At 33.1% G+C, this 21,591-nt stretch overlaps 1 protein-coding gene across 10 annotated transcripts in view; it reads left to right on the forward strand.

Annotated features, from left to right (window-relative positions):
• LOC145305733 (uncharacterized) overlaps positions 1-21,591 on the forward strand; it is a 28,527-nt gene that overhangs the window by 3,482 nt on the left and 3,454 nt on the right. For 2 of the 10 annotated variants that reach the window (XM_080147500.1, XM_080147501.1), the window contains exons 1-4: positions 13,829-14,199; positions 14,655-15,979; positions 16,563-19,150; positions 19,720-20,982. In XM_080147500.1, the coding sequence (XP_080003626.1) occupies positions 17,239-19,150; positions 19,720-20,982 (3,175 nt within the window). In that variant the 5' untranslated portion in view covers positions 13,829-14,199; positions 14,655-15,979; positions 16,563-17,238. Of the gene's footprint in view, positions 1-192; positions 355-962; positions 1,170-1,576; positions 1,638-7,987; positions 8,027-10,155; positions 12,255-12,589; positions 12,798-13,004; positions 13,132-13,484; positions 14,200-14,654; positions 15,980-16,562; positions 19,151-19,719; positions 20,983-21,591 lie in introns of those variants that run through there. The other 8 variants (XM_080147492.1, XM_080147493.1, XM_080147494.1 and 5 more) reach the window with 8 other exon arrangements.

Consider the following 21,591-nt stretch of genomic DNA (forward strand, 5'->3'; position numbering starts at 1 on the left):
CTGAAATGTTATTTTTTCTATACCTACTGCATATTTTTGTGTTACTTACCTAATTAAAGCCTGGTCAATTTCATTTATCATTAATATTTGAACAACTTAACAATATTGATCATAAACAAAAACATACAAAGAATCACTCCAATTACCTTAAATCTTTAAATGAATTTATTGGATCTTTTGACATCATTTTAGGATTAGATATTGAGCCTGACAAACAAACCACAGACTCCCCAAAGCCCAAGAAGCACCCAAAAAAACCCAAGAAGAAGGATAAGAAAAAAGAAATGAGAGAAAGCTGGCCAGAACATGAAGTTATTCCTCCTACCTTGCATTCTACCTCTGTTAAAACTACTGGTAAGTTTTTTTTCATTTCTAATATACTTATTAAAAAAAGTTGGAGAGGAGGTGTTGAAGGGTGTTAAAAAAACAATCCCTCGCAATTTAAACCTTTGTAAGTGCTTGAAATCTTGAAGATAACCCTTTTTATGTTAAGATTAGGCATGAAAAGACCCCTTTTAATTTAATCCTTGCCAATTTGGCATAAAAAAAGACATGCCCATCATACATAGAGACATGATTACTTTTTTTTATTCAATATAAAACTTGGTTTAGCTTGCTGCATAATTTGGAAAATAATTTTTAAATGTTTAAGGGCTTTGAATGTTTTACACGAAAGGACAGTTTCTAAATTCAAAAAGGCATCAGATTGTTTTTAAAGTCAAATAGATTGATATTTAGACAATCTACTAATAAAATTAAAAGGATTTCTGTTTATCTGTGTCTATCCAATAATGTTAATGTTTATAAATAATCTAATCCAAAGGCCCCCTAGCATAAAATATACCCTCCCCTCCTCCAAAAACAGCATCATGTACGTACAATGTAAATCAAAGAGCCTAATTAGGTACATATTTTCGAACAAAATTAGCAATGAAATTTATAAAACTTTTGTTATTTTTTAGGTGGTGGAAACAAAGAGGGTGCAACTGCCTCCTTTACACCCGAACAGAAGGAGTTAATCGTGCGCAAAGTTACCGAGGAATTTATTGACCCGTATTGTGTTGGCAAGGAGTATGGAATTTCATCAAGTACGGTCAAACATTGGATTATAAAGGCGGGAAAAAAGGTTCCCAAAAGAAAGTTTATGCGTTGGGTAACTACAGATCAAGGTATAAGATTTTTTTAACACATTCATTAACTTTTTTTTATATTTGGGGCTAATTTTTATCTTTAATAATTTTAACACTGCTTTATTGGTGGTGATTTTTATCAAATTAACATTGGAAACTTTAAAAAAAAGATACCTCATCCAATTGTACATTTAGTGGAGCCATTGAAAATGATAGCGCAGATGCCAATCTATAATTCATCTTTACTTTTTTATTTAGTTTGCAGTGTAGAGTACTTTTTTATTTGTTAAGTGATGAGTATCACAAGATATTGTCTAAGAAAACCTCAGATTAAATAACATTCCCCATTCATTATCAAAGATAGTTGATTGGAAATCCTCACAATATTTATGCCTTTGATTTCAATTTAGCTTATGACATTATGTAATTTTTGTTGTTTTTACTAGAAAAACCTAAGGAAGCTGATCCTTTTGACATAACGAAGAATCTCATGAGCATGCTTGATACGTAAGTATACACACCTTTCAAAGTATTGTGTGTTGTTACAGTTCAGCAGATATTCTCCAACAGCTAAGTTTTGTTTGTGGTGCGAGCTGGTTTGACGTCAGCCCCCACTGTGTACGCCTCTATGCTGTTGAATGAAGATTTACTGATGACACACAAGGATGTTGTTGGAATGTAACTTATATCTAAGCGCTTAAGAAGCCGCTAGCCATATCTATCTAAATAACCTGCAATAAACAGGAGTCTCTGTTAATGCATTACAGGATGGCTGGGTACAGTCATAGTGTAAGATTAACAGAGGCTCCAATGATTAAATATATATTTATATAGTACACAGTATACATTATTTTTATAAAACTCTTTTACAATATTTTGTGTTCATTTTGAATTAATTTCTTAGCTGCTATTTTGCTCCAATATTTGCCAGTTTGTATGGACACCATTTCACAGTGGGACAATATCTGTAGAATAAACAAAGTGAAAGATACAGATTATTGCGCATTTCCACTTTTCTTCTTTTTTTCCCCTTTTCCAAGGGTTTCGAGGCTATCATTGGAGCATGTTAATCTTACCTGTTTCATTCTTCTAGTTTCAATTCCACGTTGTTCTTTTTCCAACGGCAAAAGTTGTCTTGGAGGAGAAATTCTTTTTTTTGATTGGTTTGTAGCAGGTGGAAGAATGTTTGAAACATTTTGGCATAGATTTGTGTTGACATTTAAACCATGGGTTTGGTAAAGATTATCAATAGACTGTACTTGGTTCATTGGAGTTAAAGTTTCATTCATAATAGTTTCAAATTCATCAAACACATCATGAAATGATTCATCATCAGATTCTTGGTATTGAGGATTGTTTGTGTCAAAATTATGATCCCACTCGTCTTGGGTTGAGGTTGAATCTTGACGTGTAGCTCGGAAATCACTTATACTTTGTGATTTTTGTCTTGGAGTTGAAGCATTTAATATTAAAGTTTCTCTAGCATGTAATCTTTGATTTTCTTCCCACAATCTTAGGTCAGAATAAGGATCAGAATTGTTTTCAGGTTTTGTATAATCATCATCACTGTCTTCAATATCATCATAGTTTGGAAATGGATTCCATTTTTGAAAAACTGGTTTATTTGTTTGTGGTTTTGTAGGAACATTTTCATGATATTTTTCAGTAGGTTTGTAGGTAGTTTTGTGTTGTATAACAGAAAATACGTCATTTTTTCTTACAATTCTGGGCTTAGTTTGAAGTTTAGAATTTTCAGAATGGAATCTTATAATTTTATTGACTTGTAGTTTGTCCTCAAATACTTTATTTACTAAGTATACATCACGAGTATTATGTTTAGATTTTTCATTGTTTATTGCAATAAAATCACCTGATTTGAAGGAAGTAGTGGCTTTGTTTTCATCATCTTGTTTCACATTGTTTGTTGTTTTGATAGAAACTTGTTTTTCAGCAAGTTGTTTGTCTGAAAAATGTAGATTTTTATTTGAAATATTATCCCTGGAAAATAAAATTTCATGTGCAGATAAACCACGATTTCTAATCATAGAATTTAGGTTTGTGAGGGCAAGAGCAAGTATTGTTTCATTAATTTGAGTGGAATGAGGGGCATTTTTGACAATTTCGTTTTCAAGCATTTTAATGGCATTATCTACAGTGGCAATCGAATTTTTGTTGGAGGGGTCAGTGGTTTCAATTAAAATGCGTAATTTTTGAAAAGATTGATCATTTATCAAAGCTTTAAATCCCGTGGCAGAATCGGTTCTGATTAAAACATTCATTTGGCTCCTAATTGGTGTAATTAGTTTGATTAATGCATTTTTCAAAGTTTCAGCTTTTTCATCAGATATTAAACATGCAGTTGTATATGACGAGAAAAGGTCAGTACATACGAGAATTTTCTGTTGGTGTCGTTTGATTACATCAGCATTAAAAATGCGCCCAGGGGATTCAGGATTACAAACAGAAGTGGGATTTGCGTTTTTAATGGGAATCTGTTTATTTGCTTTGCAAAGAGTACAGTTGTCTAGAGTTTCTTTAATGGCTAGTTTCACATGGATACCGAAAAAATGTCGATTGAAAGTCTTTTCTAATTGATAAGATGATAAATGCTTATTGTCTTGATTGTGTAAATGTGTTATGACAGCTGGAACAAAATCTTTGGGAACAACAATACGAAAATTTACCTGAGTTGTATTTGGGATTTTATCTTCCACAACCAAAAGATTTTTGGCCTGACATGTACCATAGTATCGTCTAATATCGTTGGAATTTTGTCCTCTTTTGGATGGTTGTTGTCCAGATTTAAGCCTTCTGTAGGCTTCAGAGCAAGCATAATCCTCAAATTGCATTTTTTTCCACGAATCAACAGAGCCTAGAGGAATAGCACTTATATCATTTTCAACATTATTAGCGGCTAAAGTAGCAGTTTCATTGATAAATTTACACACTTGGCAGGAATTATTATTACATTTGGCTGGATTTCTGGAAAGATAATCTGGAGCAATGTTGTTTTTAAATTTTCCAGAAACATGTTGTATATCAATTTTGTATCTACTAATAGAGCATAGAAAAGACGACATTCTAGAAGATGCTGAAAACTTACCCTGTTTAATTAATTTTGAGGCTTCCATGACAGGTTTGCTATCAGTCAAAACTAATGTTGGTAAATTTGACTCAATTATATAGTGTGAGCACTTTTTAACGGCTGTGGATAAAGCTAAACACTCTCTTTCACAAGGAAACCAGTCTTTTTGTTGGTCAGATAATTTAAAACTATAAAAAATTACCGGCAGAAGTTGATTGTCCCTCACAACATTCATAGTAAATCCAACAGCTGGGTTCTTCACAGTGGCATCAGGCATCAGGATTAACTGTTCATTTCTCTTAGGTAGAGCTAAATATTTTATAGAATCCTTTGCCCTCTCAGTTGCTGTCTCAAATGCCTGAATAAGAGAATTAGTCCAAATAATATCAGATTTGTTGTCTTTAACACCGGCGACAAATTTATCAAAAGGGTCCATTAAACCAGCTAAATTTGGCATAGCAATCAAAAATGTTTTATACACACCCATCCATGAACGTAGATCTTTGATTTTGATGATATCAGTGTATTTGGTTTTGGTTAGAGCTAGTTGTCTGTGGGGATCTGGAGTTATTTTGCCATTTTTGACAACCCAACCAAAAATTGTTGCTTCTTTGGGGAAAATCCTAACTTTTCCAGGAGACAGTTTAAGATTGGACAGAGACAGTTGTTTCAGAACTTTACCCCAATTTTCAATAGCATCCTCAATAGTTTCGCCCCCAATTAAAAGGTCATCGGCGATTTTCATGCATAGGCCCTCCATTATTAGTTTTCCCAGAACTTTAGAGAGTAGTTGGTTTAGTTCCTCATCTTGATTAAGCAAACCCTGGGTTGATCTTGTATAGACTCTTAACCCTTTGAATGGTGAATTTATAGCCATATAGCCCCAATCTTTTTGATTTAAATGGTTTTGGAAAAAGCTTTCATATAAATCTGCATAAATTATGAAGGGGTTGTGTGCAACAAATCTAAAGATCTCATTTTGGTCAGGGACTTTAGTCTGTACTTGACGGCATTTATCATTAACAGCATTAGCTGCAGTAAGAAATCTTACCTCGTCAGTGTTGCATTGGTCCAGTGGTTTACTTCCAGCTCTTGCTTTCTTCTGTAGGAAACATGGATGGATACATTTAATCTGAATATCATTCTCGTAGGGATCAGTAAGTACACCCATCTCAGTTAGCTCATCAATCTTTTCCTGTAAAAGTTTATCAGTTGCAGAGGACCATTTTGGCGAATATGCCCTTGCAGATTTAGGTCTAGAATCATCAGCCCATTGAATTGAGGCTGTATGTTTACCAAAATGGTGATTGTATCCTGTAAGTTGTCCATCAAAAACATTATTATAATCATTATGTAAAGATTTTAACATGTTTATTTGTTTTTCAGAAAGGATGTCCGTTTCCTTGATTTTGGCATTTATCTGATCTATGTGATTGTTTGTTTTTGCAAATGAACGTTTAGTATGAGGGATTTGACGGATTTCAGCTAAATCAGTTTCTATACATTCCCTTAATCCAATGACATTTAAATCGCTACCAATAATAATGGGCTCATTTGTGGTATTATCAATTTCAACATAACCTTGCTTATTATCAACAATTTGAAGTTTAGGAAAATTATTTACCTTAGTTTCCATCCATGGCAGAACAGATACTTTAGGAGAGATGATAGTTGGAGGTATGGGTATGTTGATGGATTGTCCAGGGTATAGAACTTCTTTCTTTAAATTCATATTAGCGACAGTTATCAGAGCAGCAGAATTTGGCATGGTTGCAGGTATATTTGCATTTGTTTGCAGAACTGTATATTGGCCATGGATTGTTATGAGGTTTTTTGCAGGACGTTGAATTATATCATTGGATATCAAAAAAGGTTGGCCACCATAGGCTTGGGCTTTTAAGTTATCAACAACTAAGGCTTTGAAAATAACAGACCATTTATCTCGATAAAGAGTTTCTTCAATGTAACCAACAGATTTAACACTTGTTAAATTATCAGCAAGACCAGCAGATTGGTTGTTTTTCCATATTTTAAAGTTATTCTCATCAGCACACTTTTTTGTTATAAATGAGCCTGTGGCACCGCCATCCAAGGTGATATAGACAGGGTTTCCAGATTTTGTAAAAACAGTAAGAATTTGTGAAGGTTGTGGATCTAAAGTTTTTATTGTTTCGAGGCCAGCCATTATTGGCTGTTGTGCTAGTCAATCTTGTTCAGGATTTTGCTGTATTTCGGCATCATCAATGGCAATCTGTTGAAGCATGTGTTTTTTTCTGCAGTCAGAGGGGTTATGACTGTTAATAATATATGTTGGCATCTCAAGCGCTTGACATACTTTGCAAAACTTTTTTGCTTGGTTTCGTTGTTGGTTAGGCTTAAAGGATCTGTTTGGACGTGTATTCATTCTAGGTTTATTGTAGGAGAATGAATTTAAGTCAATATCTTCATTGTTATCATTTTCTGGTTCTTGTTGTTGTTGAAGCATGTAGGCATTGCAGACCATTTCATCTCTGTCTAAAGCTTCAAGTGCTCTGGGGACATAAGATAAAATTTCACTATGAAGATCAAGTAGTGTGGTTCCTTCGTTCATTCGATGTCCAAAAATACGGTCAATTTCAGATGGAAGTCTAGGATCTATTCTTTCCAGGGCAATTGAAATGAGCAGACATTCGGTTGTTGGAGTAATTTTCTCATCTTCAGCCATCACAGAATTTTTAGATTTTACAGGATCACCTTTCTTGAGAAGGTTACTTTTAAAGCATGAACGTAAGTCAGTGTAGAATTTGTAGTGATCAGTCATTGTTGATTTATCAAATCTGATGGAATCTAATCTATGGAAGTATCTCCCCTTTCTTTGGATTCCATATCGCCGTTCATGTAGTTGGAATATAAATTCCAAACTTGTTGATTTTTCAAGAATGTCATCGAAGTCTCCTTCGTCTGAGTATCTGGCAATAATACCAAGGAAGGTTTCGAGATAAATTCGACGTTGAGCAAGGTGTTCCACCAATTCATCAGAAGTGGCTGTTGTTTTTTTGTCGGAGCTGGCTAATTTGGATATTCTTAGCGGGTTGTCTTCAAGAGCCTCCCATTGTGGATATTTACCTCCGGGATAGAATTCACGAAATTCTGAAGTTTGTTGGAGAAATATTTTAAGTGCTACTTTCCACTGCTTGTACTGTATTGCTGTAATACCAGAGCTGGGAAGTTGGCTGGGAGGGTCAATTTTAATTTTTGACATTTTGCGTGGGTAGAAATACCGCTGCCACCACGTAAGTATACACACCTTTCAAAGTATTGTGTGTTGTTACAGTTCAGCAGATATTCTCCAACAGCTAAGTTTTGTTTGTGGTGCGAGCTGGTTTGACGTCAGCCCCCACTGTGTACGCCTCTATGCTGTTGAATGAAGATTTACTGATGACACACAAGGATGTTGTTGGAATGTAACTTATATCTAAGCGCTTAAGAAGCCGCTAGCCATATCTATCTAAATAACCTGCAATAAACAGGAGTCTCTGTTAATGCATTACAGGACGGCTGGGTACAGTCATAGTGTAAGATTAACAGAGGCTCCAATGATTAAATATATATTTATATAGTACACAGTATACATTATTTTTATAAAACTCTTTTACAATATTTTGTGTTCATTTTGAATTAATTTCTTAGCTGCTATTTTGCTCCAATATTTGCCAGTTTGTATGGACACCATTTCACAGTGGGACAATATCTGTAGAATAAACAAAGTGAAAGATACAGATTATTGCGATAGAAACATTGGGAAGAGTGTCAGCAACGATCATGTAAACAGGTAGGTCTTCTAATCCTATTATATAAAGTAGTAAGCGTTTTTTGTCTGTCCTGAAGGATCTCGCTAACCGCTGAACCGATATTGTTCTCCTTTACAGTGAAGCTTCTTATAGGTCCTGGGAAGGTTTTAAACTCTTTTTGTGGAGGGTGTCTTCACCCCCTTCCCCCCAAAAAATATTTTTTTACTCTTTTGAAACTCAAATTTCAAATGGGATGAGGTCGACTTTTTCCCCTCCTACCTTAAGTGCCCCTAGAGGCTTCTAGGGGTTGAATCCGCTAGTATTCATAATAGTATCTAGTTTTTTTTTTTTTTGGGGGGGGGGGGTTGGTAATTTTTTTCTAGGGGAGATTTCTCTTGGGTTGGTGGTGGAACTCTCCCCTAAAATAGACCTTCCCGGAACCTATGAGAAGCTACCCTGTTAAGGAGAACCTTATTGGTTAAGCAGTTAGAGAGATACTTACAAACAGACAGACTTCGTTCTACTTTTTATTATATATGTAAGCCGCTTAGTACGTTTATGCCAGTTTTTATTTAATACAAAAAAATAAGGTTATGTACACGTACAGTAAAAAATATGTATAGGTATGCCTTAATTTTTTAAAAAGATTTTTTTGCAAATGTTTGATTACATTTTACATACATACATGTGGTTACCCAAAGTTTAACAAATTAACACGCTTCACAACAAAAAGCATACTAGAAAAGTAAAACACTATGTTGGTTTTTAGTAGCGAAGCTACTCTTGAATTAACTTTTTCCGTCAGCCAGTCTGTCCGTAACGCTATGGGAGAAACGTGATTTTCTCGGCTCCTATTCAAGATAGACAGCTGAAATTTTTAGTGAAGATTCCTACAGGGTATTTCAATAGAAATGTCTTTTTTAAAATCTTAATTAGGCATAGAAAATAAAACAAATATATAAAAAAATTTATATATTTGGAAAACATATTGTGGGACATTTATGTTTCAAATATTTAAAAATGGTTATTTCAACAAATTATGCCCTAAAAACCGGTTTTTTCCAAAGGCCTTTTTTCGAAGATTTATGGATTTAAAGGTTGTGCAAAAAATGTGCACATTTCTAAAATTCAAATTGCGCGGCTTGTGTTAATAGTATAAAAACGTTATGCATACCGTTAGAATTGTCATAAGCTCTAGTTTTTCGATATATAAGAACTATTCCTGTGCTGCGTATAGTATAAGAGCTACGTGGTAAAATGTTCAAACTTACTTAAGACTTTTTAACCTTTTTCTCACATTTTTCAACGTAGCTCCTAAAGTACAAATTGCACAAAAACGGTACTTATATTTTCACCAACTAGAGCATATGACGGATCTAACGATATGCGTAACATTTTTCTACTATTAATACAAGCTGCGCAATTTGAATTTTAAAAATGTGCGTATTTTTTGCACAACTTTATATCCATAAATCTTCAAAAAAGGCCTTTGGAAAAAAACCGGTTTTTAGGGCATAATTTGTTGAAATAACCATTTTTAAATATTTGAAACATAAATGTCCCACAATATGTTTTCCAAATATATAAAGCATTTTAAATAATTGTTTTATTTTCTATGCCTAATTAAAATTTAAAAAAAGACATTTCTATTGAAACACCCTGTATGACATATGCCCATCTATTCTATACATTGTTTTGTACATATGTCTGTTATTTTGGGTGCTAGATCGATTCCAAGATTTTCAAGTTTTCGTGATTTTGATGCGGCTCCGGCTCCTACCTTAAAATTAATATATCAATATTTGTTCATTATTGAATTTGATGAAATAAAATAAATAATATAAAATATTTTGCTTTTATTTGATTAAAGCTATATAAAAGTAGAAGGATGTGCGTCAATTTGTTAAGTAACAAAAGTTTTTCAGTTTATTATATGGAAATAGACCGTTGCCAAATTATGATATTACTTTAAAAAAATCATTTTTAGCTAATCTGATTCTGGAGCCGGAGCCGTTTTTAACGAAAAATACGGCTCCGACTCCACCAAAAATGTTGCTGCTCCCGGCTTCGGCTCCGAAACGCTGCCGATATCCATTCATAATTTATTAGCTTCGCTACTTATGAATGTTGTCATCCTTGTTGATTTACAAACAGGCTTAATTTTGTTTAGGATGGCTCAACCAGATAACACAGATGTCAACAAAATCTATCAGAGCCGGTATCCATTATATGAAGAAGATCCTGTTTTTGCTAACAGGAAAAATCTTAATAATCTTGATAATTTTGGCATGCAAAGAGATCATCCTGATAATTTTAACATGCAAAGATATCATCCAGATAATTTTGACATGCAAAGAGTTCATCCTGATAATTTTAACATGCAAAGAGACCATCCTGATAATTTTGACATGCAAAGAGATCATCCTGATAATTTTAACATGCAAAAAGATCATCCTGATAATTTTAACATGCAAAGAGCTCATCCTGATAATTTTAACATACAAAGAGATCAACCTGATAATTTTAACATACAAAGAGCTCATCCTGATAATTTTAACATGAAAAGAGTTCCTCCTGATAATTTTAACATGCAAAGAGCTCCTCCTGATAATTTTAACATACAAAGTGAACTTCGTAAAATCAGAAAGGATTTTGAAGAAAGCCAAAATAGGCCAATGAATAATAGGGAAGGCCCTCTAAGAAATCACCAAGAATATATACCAGAAGATCATTTCAATAGGGATAACATTCAAAGAGATCAAATTATTGGTGATCGAGAAAGTATTCTAAGCTGTCATAATGTTGATCTATATAACATACAAAAAGGCCAATTTGAAGATGATAGAAATAATATGCAACGAGCCGATCTTGATGAAATGGTTACAGGTCATACTTCAGAAGTTCGATCTAATGAAAATAGAAACAGCATACAAAGAGATAATAATGATGATAGGGATGGATATTATGAAACAGATTATAATTCAAGAGGTCAATTTGATATTGAGCCCACACAAAGAGACCAGTTTAATAGTGAGAGAAATAGCAAGCCAAGAGGACAGCTTGGTAAAAGAGATGATTCTTCTAAAGACAGAGACAATTTACAAAGAGCCTATAGTAGTGAAAGAAACAGCTTGCAAAGGGTTCATAGAGATGATAGAGGAAGCAGAGAACAAGCCATTCCTGATGAGGAACCAATTTTTGGAAAAAGAATACATATGAATAAAGGAGCAGATGTTGAGATGAACAAAAGGAGAATTGATAGTCCTAATGATGACTTTTATGAAGAACATAAAAGATTGAGGTCAAGAAGTAAAAGTGTTGAAAATCAAACTTTGGATAATTTTTCACCAGAGCCTTTTAGAGGAGATGTAAATAGTGAAGAATTCGAACAATATTTACTAAAACAAAAACAAGAGAGATTCATAAATCAACAAGCAATTGCCCTTCATCGTCATGATTCCAGAGATGTTTCAGAGAAAATCAGAGAATTAAGGGAACAAAGAAAAAGACTTCTTGAAGATATTCCTGCTGATGATGCTAATGCTGCTGCTAGAGATCTTATGGATTTAAGAGAACAAAGGAGAAAAATGTTTGAAGATTCACCTGAAGATAATCATCCATCAGATGACTTCATACAAAGACAAAGTCCTAATTACAGATCTAGAAGGCCAAGGTCAAGATCAAATCATAGGAGCAAGGACAGAAGGTCTAGGTCAAGATCAATCAATAGGAGCAGGAACATAAGGTCAAGGTCGAGATCAATCAATAGGAGCAGGGACAGAAGGTCAAGGTCAAGATCAAACCATAGCAGGAGCATAAATAGAAGGTCACGGAGTATTTCTAGAGACAGAATTAGACAAAGACGGTCAAATTCAAGAAGTTGGGAAAGAGATCAATATAAAAGAAATAAAGATGATTATGGACAACTTGATTCCAGAAATAAAGATATAGGAAGACCTAGTGAAAGTGAAAGATTTAGAGATGAAGAAAGAACAAATTCAAGAAGTGGAGGAAATTTTTCACAAGACAAACAATCTGTCTCCAAAAGACAATTGTCTCCAACAACGTCACATGCTTCTGCAAGCTTTGCAAACAGTCAAACAAGCATGCCACAGACCTCTGAGGGATTGCCATTCAGTCAATCTAGATTGCCACCAACATCATCAATAAATCTATCAATATCATCACAAGCCTCAAATAATTTGTATCGACAGGAAGATGCTCAAAGATCACCAAGCAACAAAAGAAGAAGAGTTTTTGGCAATAAAGGTAAGAATTAAGTAACAGAGTTTCTCTGCAGTCACCTATGTCAGTTAGTCTGTCTTATTTCCCTTTAGTCTTCCTTTTCTAATACCATATTTTTTGCTCTGTTATGATATATGAATGACCCATATGAAAGTTAGGTTTTCTCATATTTTTTTTAAATAGGGGGGAGGGCCCAGGGGGTTGTACTGTTCTTGCACGGATTTTTGAGTTTAAGCACCTTTTTTTTAATAGTACACCTTTGCTTTTTTTAATTTATGATATTTCTTTTCAGTAAGGTTTGATGCATTTTTTTATTTACATTTAATTGACAATTAATTGACGTAATTTTCCTTGCTTAGTTTATGACCCAGCCGATCCATCAAATGATGATACAGATCCCCCCAGATATCCAGTGTCAACAGAAAAATCATTTACCTCAACTAAACCATCTACTCCCTCTTCCAAGGGACTAGCACTATCCGTTCCAGTTGCAGATTTACTCAAGTCTATTGCAGAAGTGACTAAAAAAACGGTCCAATCTTCATCAACGGCTACTAACAGGAATGGGTAAAAGGATAAAGAAATTTGATCTAAATGATAATTTTTTTTATACTCAATATTTCAGGGTATCATAATCTATTAAGAATCTTCTTAACAGTTTTTAAAAATAAAAAGAAGCAAATTTAAAGTTTTTTGATGCAATACCTACTAGGTCAGAAAGTTAAACAATTTTGGCTATTTTCTAAACATTTATTTATCCTTCTTTCCATGAAAAGGTCTTCTTTGCCAGAAAAAGAGGCAACTCCCTCAAAAAGGTCGTCTTTATCTTCACAAAGTTCTTCTTTGCCTAAAGCTCCGCCTGCTCCATCTATTAGTGCTCCACCTCCTCCCAAAATATCAGGTAAAAGATCCAATAACTCACAAAAAATGATCTTGAAAATAAAAAAGGTTAATTGATTTAATTCGAAGTAAAATTTTATAAAAAAATAAAGGATTTTGATAAGGTTTCCTTTACACTGAAGCTAATTAAAGGTCAAGAACATTTTTAACTATTTTAGGGTAGAGTACCTCCTTTTCCCTTCCCTAGAAATTTCGCCCCTGAAAAAAGTACCCCTTCCACCAACAAAATAATTACTTTAAAAAATTCATAATTTATGTTCGGCTTATTTTAGTTAAATAGGAAAGAAAAATTTGAATAATATACATATAAATATTTAACTTGTTATAAACTTACATTATTATTAAATATTTCAGTTCAAAAGCCGCCAGTTTCCCTACCTGATGTGTCCTTGCCACCACCATCTGTAAATCCAGCTTTACCTGCAGCTAGACAAACACTAGGAACATATTCTTATCTATAATGTTTTTAAACGTAGAATTAATCCATACTTTTTCAGTAGTAAGCAACTGCTTGATAATCTGTAGACGCAAGCATTTTTTGCTTTTTCCAAAGTGTAGAAGCCATACAATTCGACTGTTCCTATCAAAGTATTATTTTTTTAGGTCACGTGACTTATTATACACATTTCACTCTTTTCCATAATGTCTGTCATTTAAAATCCAAGAAAAGAAATCCCTGAAAATTTAATTCAAATTTGGAATTATCTTTAAAAATAAGAATTAAATTTAGGCGGAGTTGATGAACCATTTGATGCCTATAGCTTACCACCTACTTTCCACACTCAAACTCCATCTTACCCTCAGCCAACTCCTACTTACCCTCAAGCTACAACAGTATACCCTCCATCTGCGATAGCTTACCCCCCACCTGGAGTAGGTAACCCCCCTCCTGCAGTGGCTTACCCCCAATATTCACAAACCACAGATTATTATCAAGGATCTGGTTATGCTGCCGCCGCAGCTGGTTATGTAGCAACGGCTGCGTATCCGCAGCCACCAGCTGCTTATACACAATCTACAGCTGCCTACCCGCAAACAATACCTCATACTGTTGCTCCATCGTTGTCAGGTGAATTAAATAATTTTATTTCTATTATTGATATCCATTTCTTCATATTAAATGCGAAGCTTTTCTATATATAGGGTTGGACCTTACATTTAAAGAGAGTTCTAATCAATATTTTATGGATGTTAAATTTCTGTAACAGTTTGGTGTACTCTAAAAAGTGTTGTAGCTCTATGATTTTTTATCAGATAATCCGTACGTCCATTTCAAATCATTATAAAATCTTTTGATTCACAATTTTTCCTGTTAATTTGGCTGTAATAAAAAATAATTATAGAATTTCTATGTAAAAAGACACCAATATTTTATTATTTTGATTTCTTGATAACATACCTAATGTTTTTCAAATATCTCTAATTGTTAAAGTTTGATGCGCTTTGCTTTTTTGGATATTTTCATTCTTGTTTTATCAACCTTTTGCAAATGACGAAATCTTAATACAATTTTATTTTGTTTAGGCCAGAGTAGTTCAGACACACATGGAAAGAAGTCGTCCTTGTTAGATTCAGTCAGATTTATGTGAACAGGAATTTGATAAATAATTTCGGTTGAGGTGCAGTTCATAGTAATATGTTCCTGGAATCTATTATCTCCCAAAATCTATTACATTCAAAGGCTGTTATCTGCCAAACGGCTGAACTTGCATTTTTGCCCGCACATTGTTATAAGCGGCCAATGAAAATCTGGAATACCTAAGATCCAACTATGATCAGAGAAAGCTTGACTGAAGAAAACACGCGTGAAATAAGTCTTTGTGCATTTATGTGCCCTGCGAGATAATTGTGCATTGAGTTATGGCCATTTCGAAATAATTGTAGGCTTTCTTTAAAATTTTGTTTGAGCATGATATTTACGTTCAGCCGTTAAGCTGTTAGCTATTTAAAGTTAACAGATTTTAGGAGATTATCGATCCAAGAAACATTTTACCGTGAACTGCAGCTGATCTAATAATTCAAATGTTATTTAGTGTTTGGTACAGGAATATGGCAACTGAAGAAAAAATATTTTGCCTAGAACTTTTTTACGAATAATCAATCTTTTTTTTTGCGCTGTACAATAGGTTGTTTGTCAGGAACATTTAGTAGCGGAAATATGAGAATCAAAATATTTTTTATAGATGACACATTTTTGTCCCAAAAGTAAGAATATTTTTGTTATTTGTTAATTTGCACTTTTTGTTGTTGTTTTGATTTGTATAGTTATTTTTTTCCCTTTGAAATGTATACTGATATAATTCTATACATTTATAAATGGGAATGTAAATTTATATTCTATTGTATTATCCTTGTACGCCAGGGAGGGAGGAGACATTGGGCTGTTTATTACTCAAGTCACCAAAGTTTTCTTATTCGTTGGCTTAACAACTTTGGTGACTTTTTGAATTTTGATTGGTTGGCTCATTGTCCAAAGGTTTCAACCACTAATTGTAATCTATAGGAGGGGGAATTTTGTGTATCATCATTGGAGATGTAAATCACTTTATCGACCATTGTTTCATTCCTTTAGATTCCTTCTTGTTTACCTTGCACGGCCTTGTTTTAGAGAGGGAAGGGGTCTACATACATAAAAATTCCATAATCAATAAATTGTTATCACGATATTGACATTATATTTGATTATTATACTAAAAATTTGATAATATTCTTTCAGATCAGTAAAATGAGTAACTGCAATATTATGATCTGAAGCAAGGGAATTTGGATCAGCTTTTTGATTTTTGGATTCTTTTTCATCAGAGAAGTTTATTGAGTCCTAAAAAGATTTGTTGTATCTTTGGAGTAAGGTAGGTTTGTTTTACATTTAGTAATGCATTGATTTTAAGCTGTTAAGAACTTTTTTTTTATCTTTTTTGCCTTTTTCTTTAATTAGGTTTATCTTCATATAAGTTACTTTTTATCCTTTTAAATCTATTGTTTGTATCTTCAATAATTCTGCTGTTGTCAATGTTTTGCTTTAGAATTTTAGGATTTTTATCAAGTGAATTTTATGAAGAACCAATGTTAGTCCAACATGCTTTTTTATATAATTTCAGATATGCCTAAAATGTTTATATTTATGTTGTGTAACATTTTATTGCAATATACAAGGATGTATATGTTTATTAGTAGCAAGGTTTTACATCAACTGGAAATAAAAAGAAAGTTTCTATTTGCCTTAAATTTTATTTATGTAACAAAAGATAACTTTTGTTGATTTAGGTTCCTTTTTTCAAGCAAACCCCCTCACTTTCAAATGGTTGGACTACACGAACCAAACTTTCTTTCCCTTACAATATACATACAAGTAACGGCATTACAGATGGACCGACGAATATCTTCTCATGGTTTTATATTAAAAATTTAAATTTTATTTTTTTATTGCTTCAGAGAAATGGAGGGTAATGAGAAAGCCAAAATGCCCATACAAGCAGAAAATGAAAAAAATGATAAGAATAAAGATGATATTGGTGAAAAATCAGTTGATAGTGAGGCTGACCATGATCTAAAAGGATTGTGCACACTATTTTAATAACAAAGCTTTTCTACAATTATGCATGCCATGGCAAGATCAGATTACAATTTTAAACTAATTCTGCTACACTTTAGATTTTTGGAGCTTTTCTCAACAGTTTAAATGTCAGTTTATATTTCAAATATATAAATGTTTGATTTATAATAGTTCTCCTTGTATCTTATTTTCTCTTTTTACCAACTTTTTCAAGAATTTTCTTTGCATTCGAATTAGGTATTCATTTTATTCTAATAATTTCAAGTTAAGCCGTCCTGTACATTTTATAACAAAAGGTTGTGCATAGTTCTTGTAGAAGCTATTGACAACGACCTGGATAAGATTAGAAATATTGAAAAATCTTCTAAACCCGAAATTAATGCAGCTGAAAAATCCTCCAAAGTTGAAACCATTGACAATGAAAAATCCCCCAAACCTGAAACATATAACTCGCAAAAATCTTCCAAACCAGTTGTCACTGACAAATCCTGCAAAACTGAAACGATTGACACTGAAAAATCTTCAAAAACTGAAGTTAGTGATGATCATTGGAACATGCTTATTATTGACATACCTATCACTCCAAAGCAAATAAAGATTATGAGTAAAGAAATTAAATTTGTGATAGTCAATGGCATGTCGTTAAAAGAAAAGGTTGCCAAAGTTAATAACATTTTGGAGACCTTTAAAAACCCATCTAAAATTGTTGTAGCAATCTTCAACGAAATCGCCGGCATGACTAGAAATACAGTTATTCAAAATTGTATTAATGATATCAATGATCTAAATAAGAAGGTTGGCAAGCATACGCTAATCTTTTCAACAGCAATCCTAAGACCTGACATGGAATTTGCCTGGACTAAAATAGAGGAGCTTAATGAATTTATTAGCAAAGTTAATATTGCGAACAAAATTTCTACTTGCAACCCAAACAAACATTTGACAAAAACATTGATCAAGAAAGGTCCAAACAATGAGAAAATAATAAGCCACCAGATTAAGCCAAGACAATGGAAGGAAATTGTTAATAAAACTGGTCGAGGAACAAATCTAAACGAAAATGGTATCCGTAGTATTTGCTCCTATTATTCATCCTTCTTTAAAGTTCTTCAATCATTCGCGAAAATTGTTCTTGCTGAAGACAAACTCAAAGCTTATGCTTCCAAATTGTCAACTGAAAAGTCAGCTCAAGTTACTTATAAAAATATGGTCATCATTGATATCCCTATGAATGACTATGATATATCTAATGAAGACAACCATTTAAAGATAAATTATTTTTTACGCAATGGTTGTTCAGTTGAAAGATTAACAGAGAAGGTTATTGAAAAGCTGGAAGCCTTAAAAAGTCCGCATAAGATCACTCTTTTTATGTTTAATTATTTGGCTGGCAAGATTCCAAATGAAAAGCTGATCAAGAGTGTTGAAGAAATTGACAAAGCGAACAAGAAAATAGATAGGCATAAAATTGTCTTTGCTTCTTGTATTTACAAGCCTGCCTTTGAGCACAATTGGCCAAAAGTTCATGACTTCAATGCATATCTAAGAAATATAAATGTAAGAAATCAAATGCCTGATTCCTACCCATTCAAGTTTCTCAGCAAACAAGGTTTATACCAGAATGAATTTAGATGCTTCAGTGTCCACAGTATCTGGCAAGAATTTAAGGATAGAAGAGGACTGGGAAACAACCTTAACACTAAAGGAAAAATAAAGCTGCAGAAGTATTTCACAAATTATTATTTCAGTGAACATTTCGAAGAGAATCTTTTTTTGAATGGCAGAATGCCTGCCCCTCTTAATATCTGTGTAGGATTCAGTCAACTTTTTAAACAAGAAAGAGAAGTTTTTGCTAATGCTATGATGACAGAACAGCAAAGAATTTTCAAAAATCGTTTTGCTATGTATATGAATAGAGAAGAACAGGTGCATTATTTTCATCAAGTTGAAAATGATCATTATATACCTGATCAGCATTTACATAATAGGCATGCATTTGACAGCCGTGATATGTGTATGAACAGACAAGAGCATACACAACTAAATCCTCAAGTTCAAAATAATCATTCTCTTTCTGATCAGCATTTAGTTAATAGACATGAATTTGATAACCATGAAATGACAAGTAATGTTGAAAATAAAGAGGCAAAACACGAAAGTCGGATCAAAGATTGGAACATTGGTGATGGTAATCATTGGAAGTCCTATGAGACCAACTTTATTCCCTCCAAATTAACCGTTGGCAAAAATAGCTCCGTTGACAAAGAGGGTAATGATGAACTTCTAAAGCTTGAGCTGGAAAATGAAAGGATCAGAAATGAGATTTTGCTCAGCAAATTGGAGAATCAGAGGATCAAGGAAGGTTTAAAGAATGAAAGAGAAGGCGGGACAGGAGAGTATTCAGACAGCGAAGTTGAGGAAATGGAGACTGATTTTGAGGATCCTAGATCTTGCCATATTGAAACAGGTTAGTTGAAAAAAAATTTTAATTTTATTTTATTAAGAGACAAAAGTCTTAATGTAACTTTATATAAAAGAGGATGTCTGAATGTCTGTTTATCATTGACCAATTAACTGATATTGTTATTGTTTACATTGAAGCATCAAGTAGGCTGCGGTAAAAAATTTTAATCCAATTGATTAAGGTTCTTCTACAGGTGCCCCTAGAGGCGTCTAGGGGTGCAGTCAGTAGTATTTTTCATTTTAATGCTTTAAAAAAAGAATATCAATGATTGTATTTAATACACTTTAAAATAATGATTTAGATTTTGTTTGGCTTAAACTGTTCAGTTAAAAAAATAGTAAGAAATTAATCATATCTCTTAGCTTTGTTTAAAAAAAGTAAGTGTAATAGGTATCAACGTTCGGTAATATGGTATTCAAAACAAGCCAAAAATTTATTTAATTTGTTAATTTTCTGTGTAATAATCAAATATTTTATTATTTTTTAAAATGCTACTTTTTTTTTGCCCATTAAACAACTTTGTGTATTGTGTAAATATCTGCATTATTTGAAACCAATTTTTCTCTTTTCAGAGAAAAACAATGTTGAAATGACTTCGGTTTTGCCGCCCCCTACAGATATCTTTTATAATATTCTTTTTTCTGATATGCCATGTTATAGTGATAAGAAGTTTAAGGGATTTTTCCATGGAAATGGCATTGAATTATGTGACCTAAGCGGTAAGTCTCTTAAGGAGATGACGACAGAAGTTGTGAACTTTCTTGATGATACTGACAGAACTCTTCCTGCTCGTGTATTGGTCTCTATCTTCAATATGACCGCTGGTCAAGTCAGCAATAATATTTTGGAGGATTTTGCTGGCCAAATTATGGCTGCAATTGAGAGAAATCCGCTAAATGAAGTTAGTTTTGCTCAAGTGCTGTTTCGTCCGGCCATTGAGGATAGCTGGGATTTGATTGTTCAATTCAACAGTCATTTAAAAAGATTAAATAAGCAAAATAATGTCAAAACTTTTGACATAAATAACCCAATTGTAAAATACTTTGACAAACTTAAGAAAGATAGAAGAGAAAGAGTTATGAAAAGGTTTGACCGCCAGGCACTGACTGATTTTCATGTCAAACCATTCTGGAACGAGCATCTTTTACAGACTGGGCTTGGTCATACTTTAACTCCGGATGGTGCACGAAGGGTCACAAATTTTATCATAAAAATGTACAAAACTAACTTTCAATTTAGCTCTAGTGAAGACTATTTAGAAACTTTAGTTCCAAGATCTTTAGAAGAAACTCCTTGGTTCAGAGACATCTATGAAGATCTGAAAAAAGCTAATTATCACACATACAAGGGATTAAGATGTTTAGCTGTCAGAAACATAAATGAAGATATAAAAGTTGATAACAAAATTGCTCCCACGGTAAGAGTGGAACTAACACATAACAATGAAAAAGCAATGTTTGATAATTTTCCAGTTGATATTAAGGTTTCTGATAGAAAAGTTGTAATTTTAAACCATGAAGTGTCCAATGCCATCAATGTTGAAAATATGCCTACAAGAATAGTCAAACTGACTGACAATGAGCCAAATATTAAGAATCCCCCAAGAAGAGTATTATTAAATGAAAATAGTGGACTAACAATTCATACAAATGGAACTGGTGTTCAAAGTGATCAAATTTTTAAAACTGATAACTTTATTGACAATAATGATAGTGATATGTTTGATAAATGTGAAGAAATTGAAGCACTGATAAGAAAAAATCTCGCTCTAAAGCTAGAGTTAGAAAGAGAAAAGTTAGAACTTAACAACATTGCACTGAGAGAAGGAAGGATAGGTAAGTTTAGGTGCCACGCCAAAGACGTCCAAGCTTTTTTTTGGGGGTGGGGGGTAAAATGAAGGGTTTCAAAGATTTAAAATGAGAGTTTTCAAGATTTAAAATGAGAGTTTTCAAATATAAAAGGGATTTTTTACCGCCCTTGATCCCGCCCCCCCCCCCCTTAGGCGTCAACCACAATTATTGTACTTATATAATATATATTTAAATTTTTGGCTTGTTTTGAATCTAAAATAAAATGTTTATATTAAACCAATTGTGTAAACAGTTCCTTTTGCACTTGTGGATAAAATAAACCCAAATTATTAATTTTATTAGTACTGATGCATAAGTGTTCTGAAAAACGAATAATAAGATATTATGTCAAGATTCTAACATGTATAAAGTTTGTTCAGTTGAATTTTTTGTTTGTGATCATTTAAGTTACTATTTCAGAAAAAGTATGAACTGTGTAATGTATAATAGAAAAGAAAAGTTGTATTTCAAAACCAACTTATAGCTAGATTCCGTTTATGGAGATTTTTTTTTTTTAAAGACTGAACATAAGAATAATATTTTATTATTAATTTTTCAGAAAACTTGTCTATGGCATTTTTTCCAAGGTGGGCT

Source organism: Acartia tonsa, chromosome 14 (genome assembly GCF_053477335.1).
Source record: "Acartia tonsa isolate MP-2025a chromosome 14, ASM5347733v1, whole genome shotgun sequence".
NCBI classification, from domain to species: Eukaryota; Metazoa; Arthropoda; class Copepoda; order Calanoida; family Acartiidae; genus Acartia; species Acartia tonsa.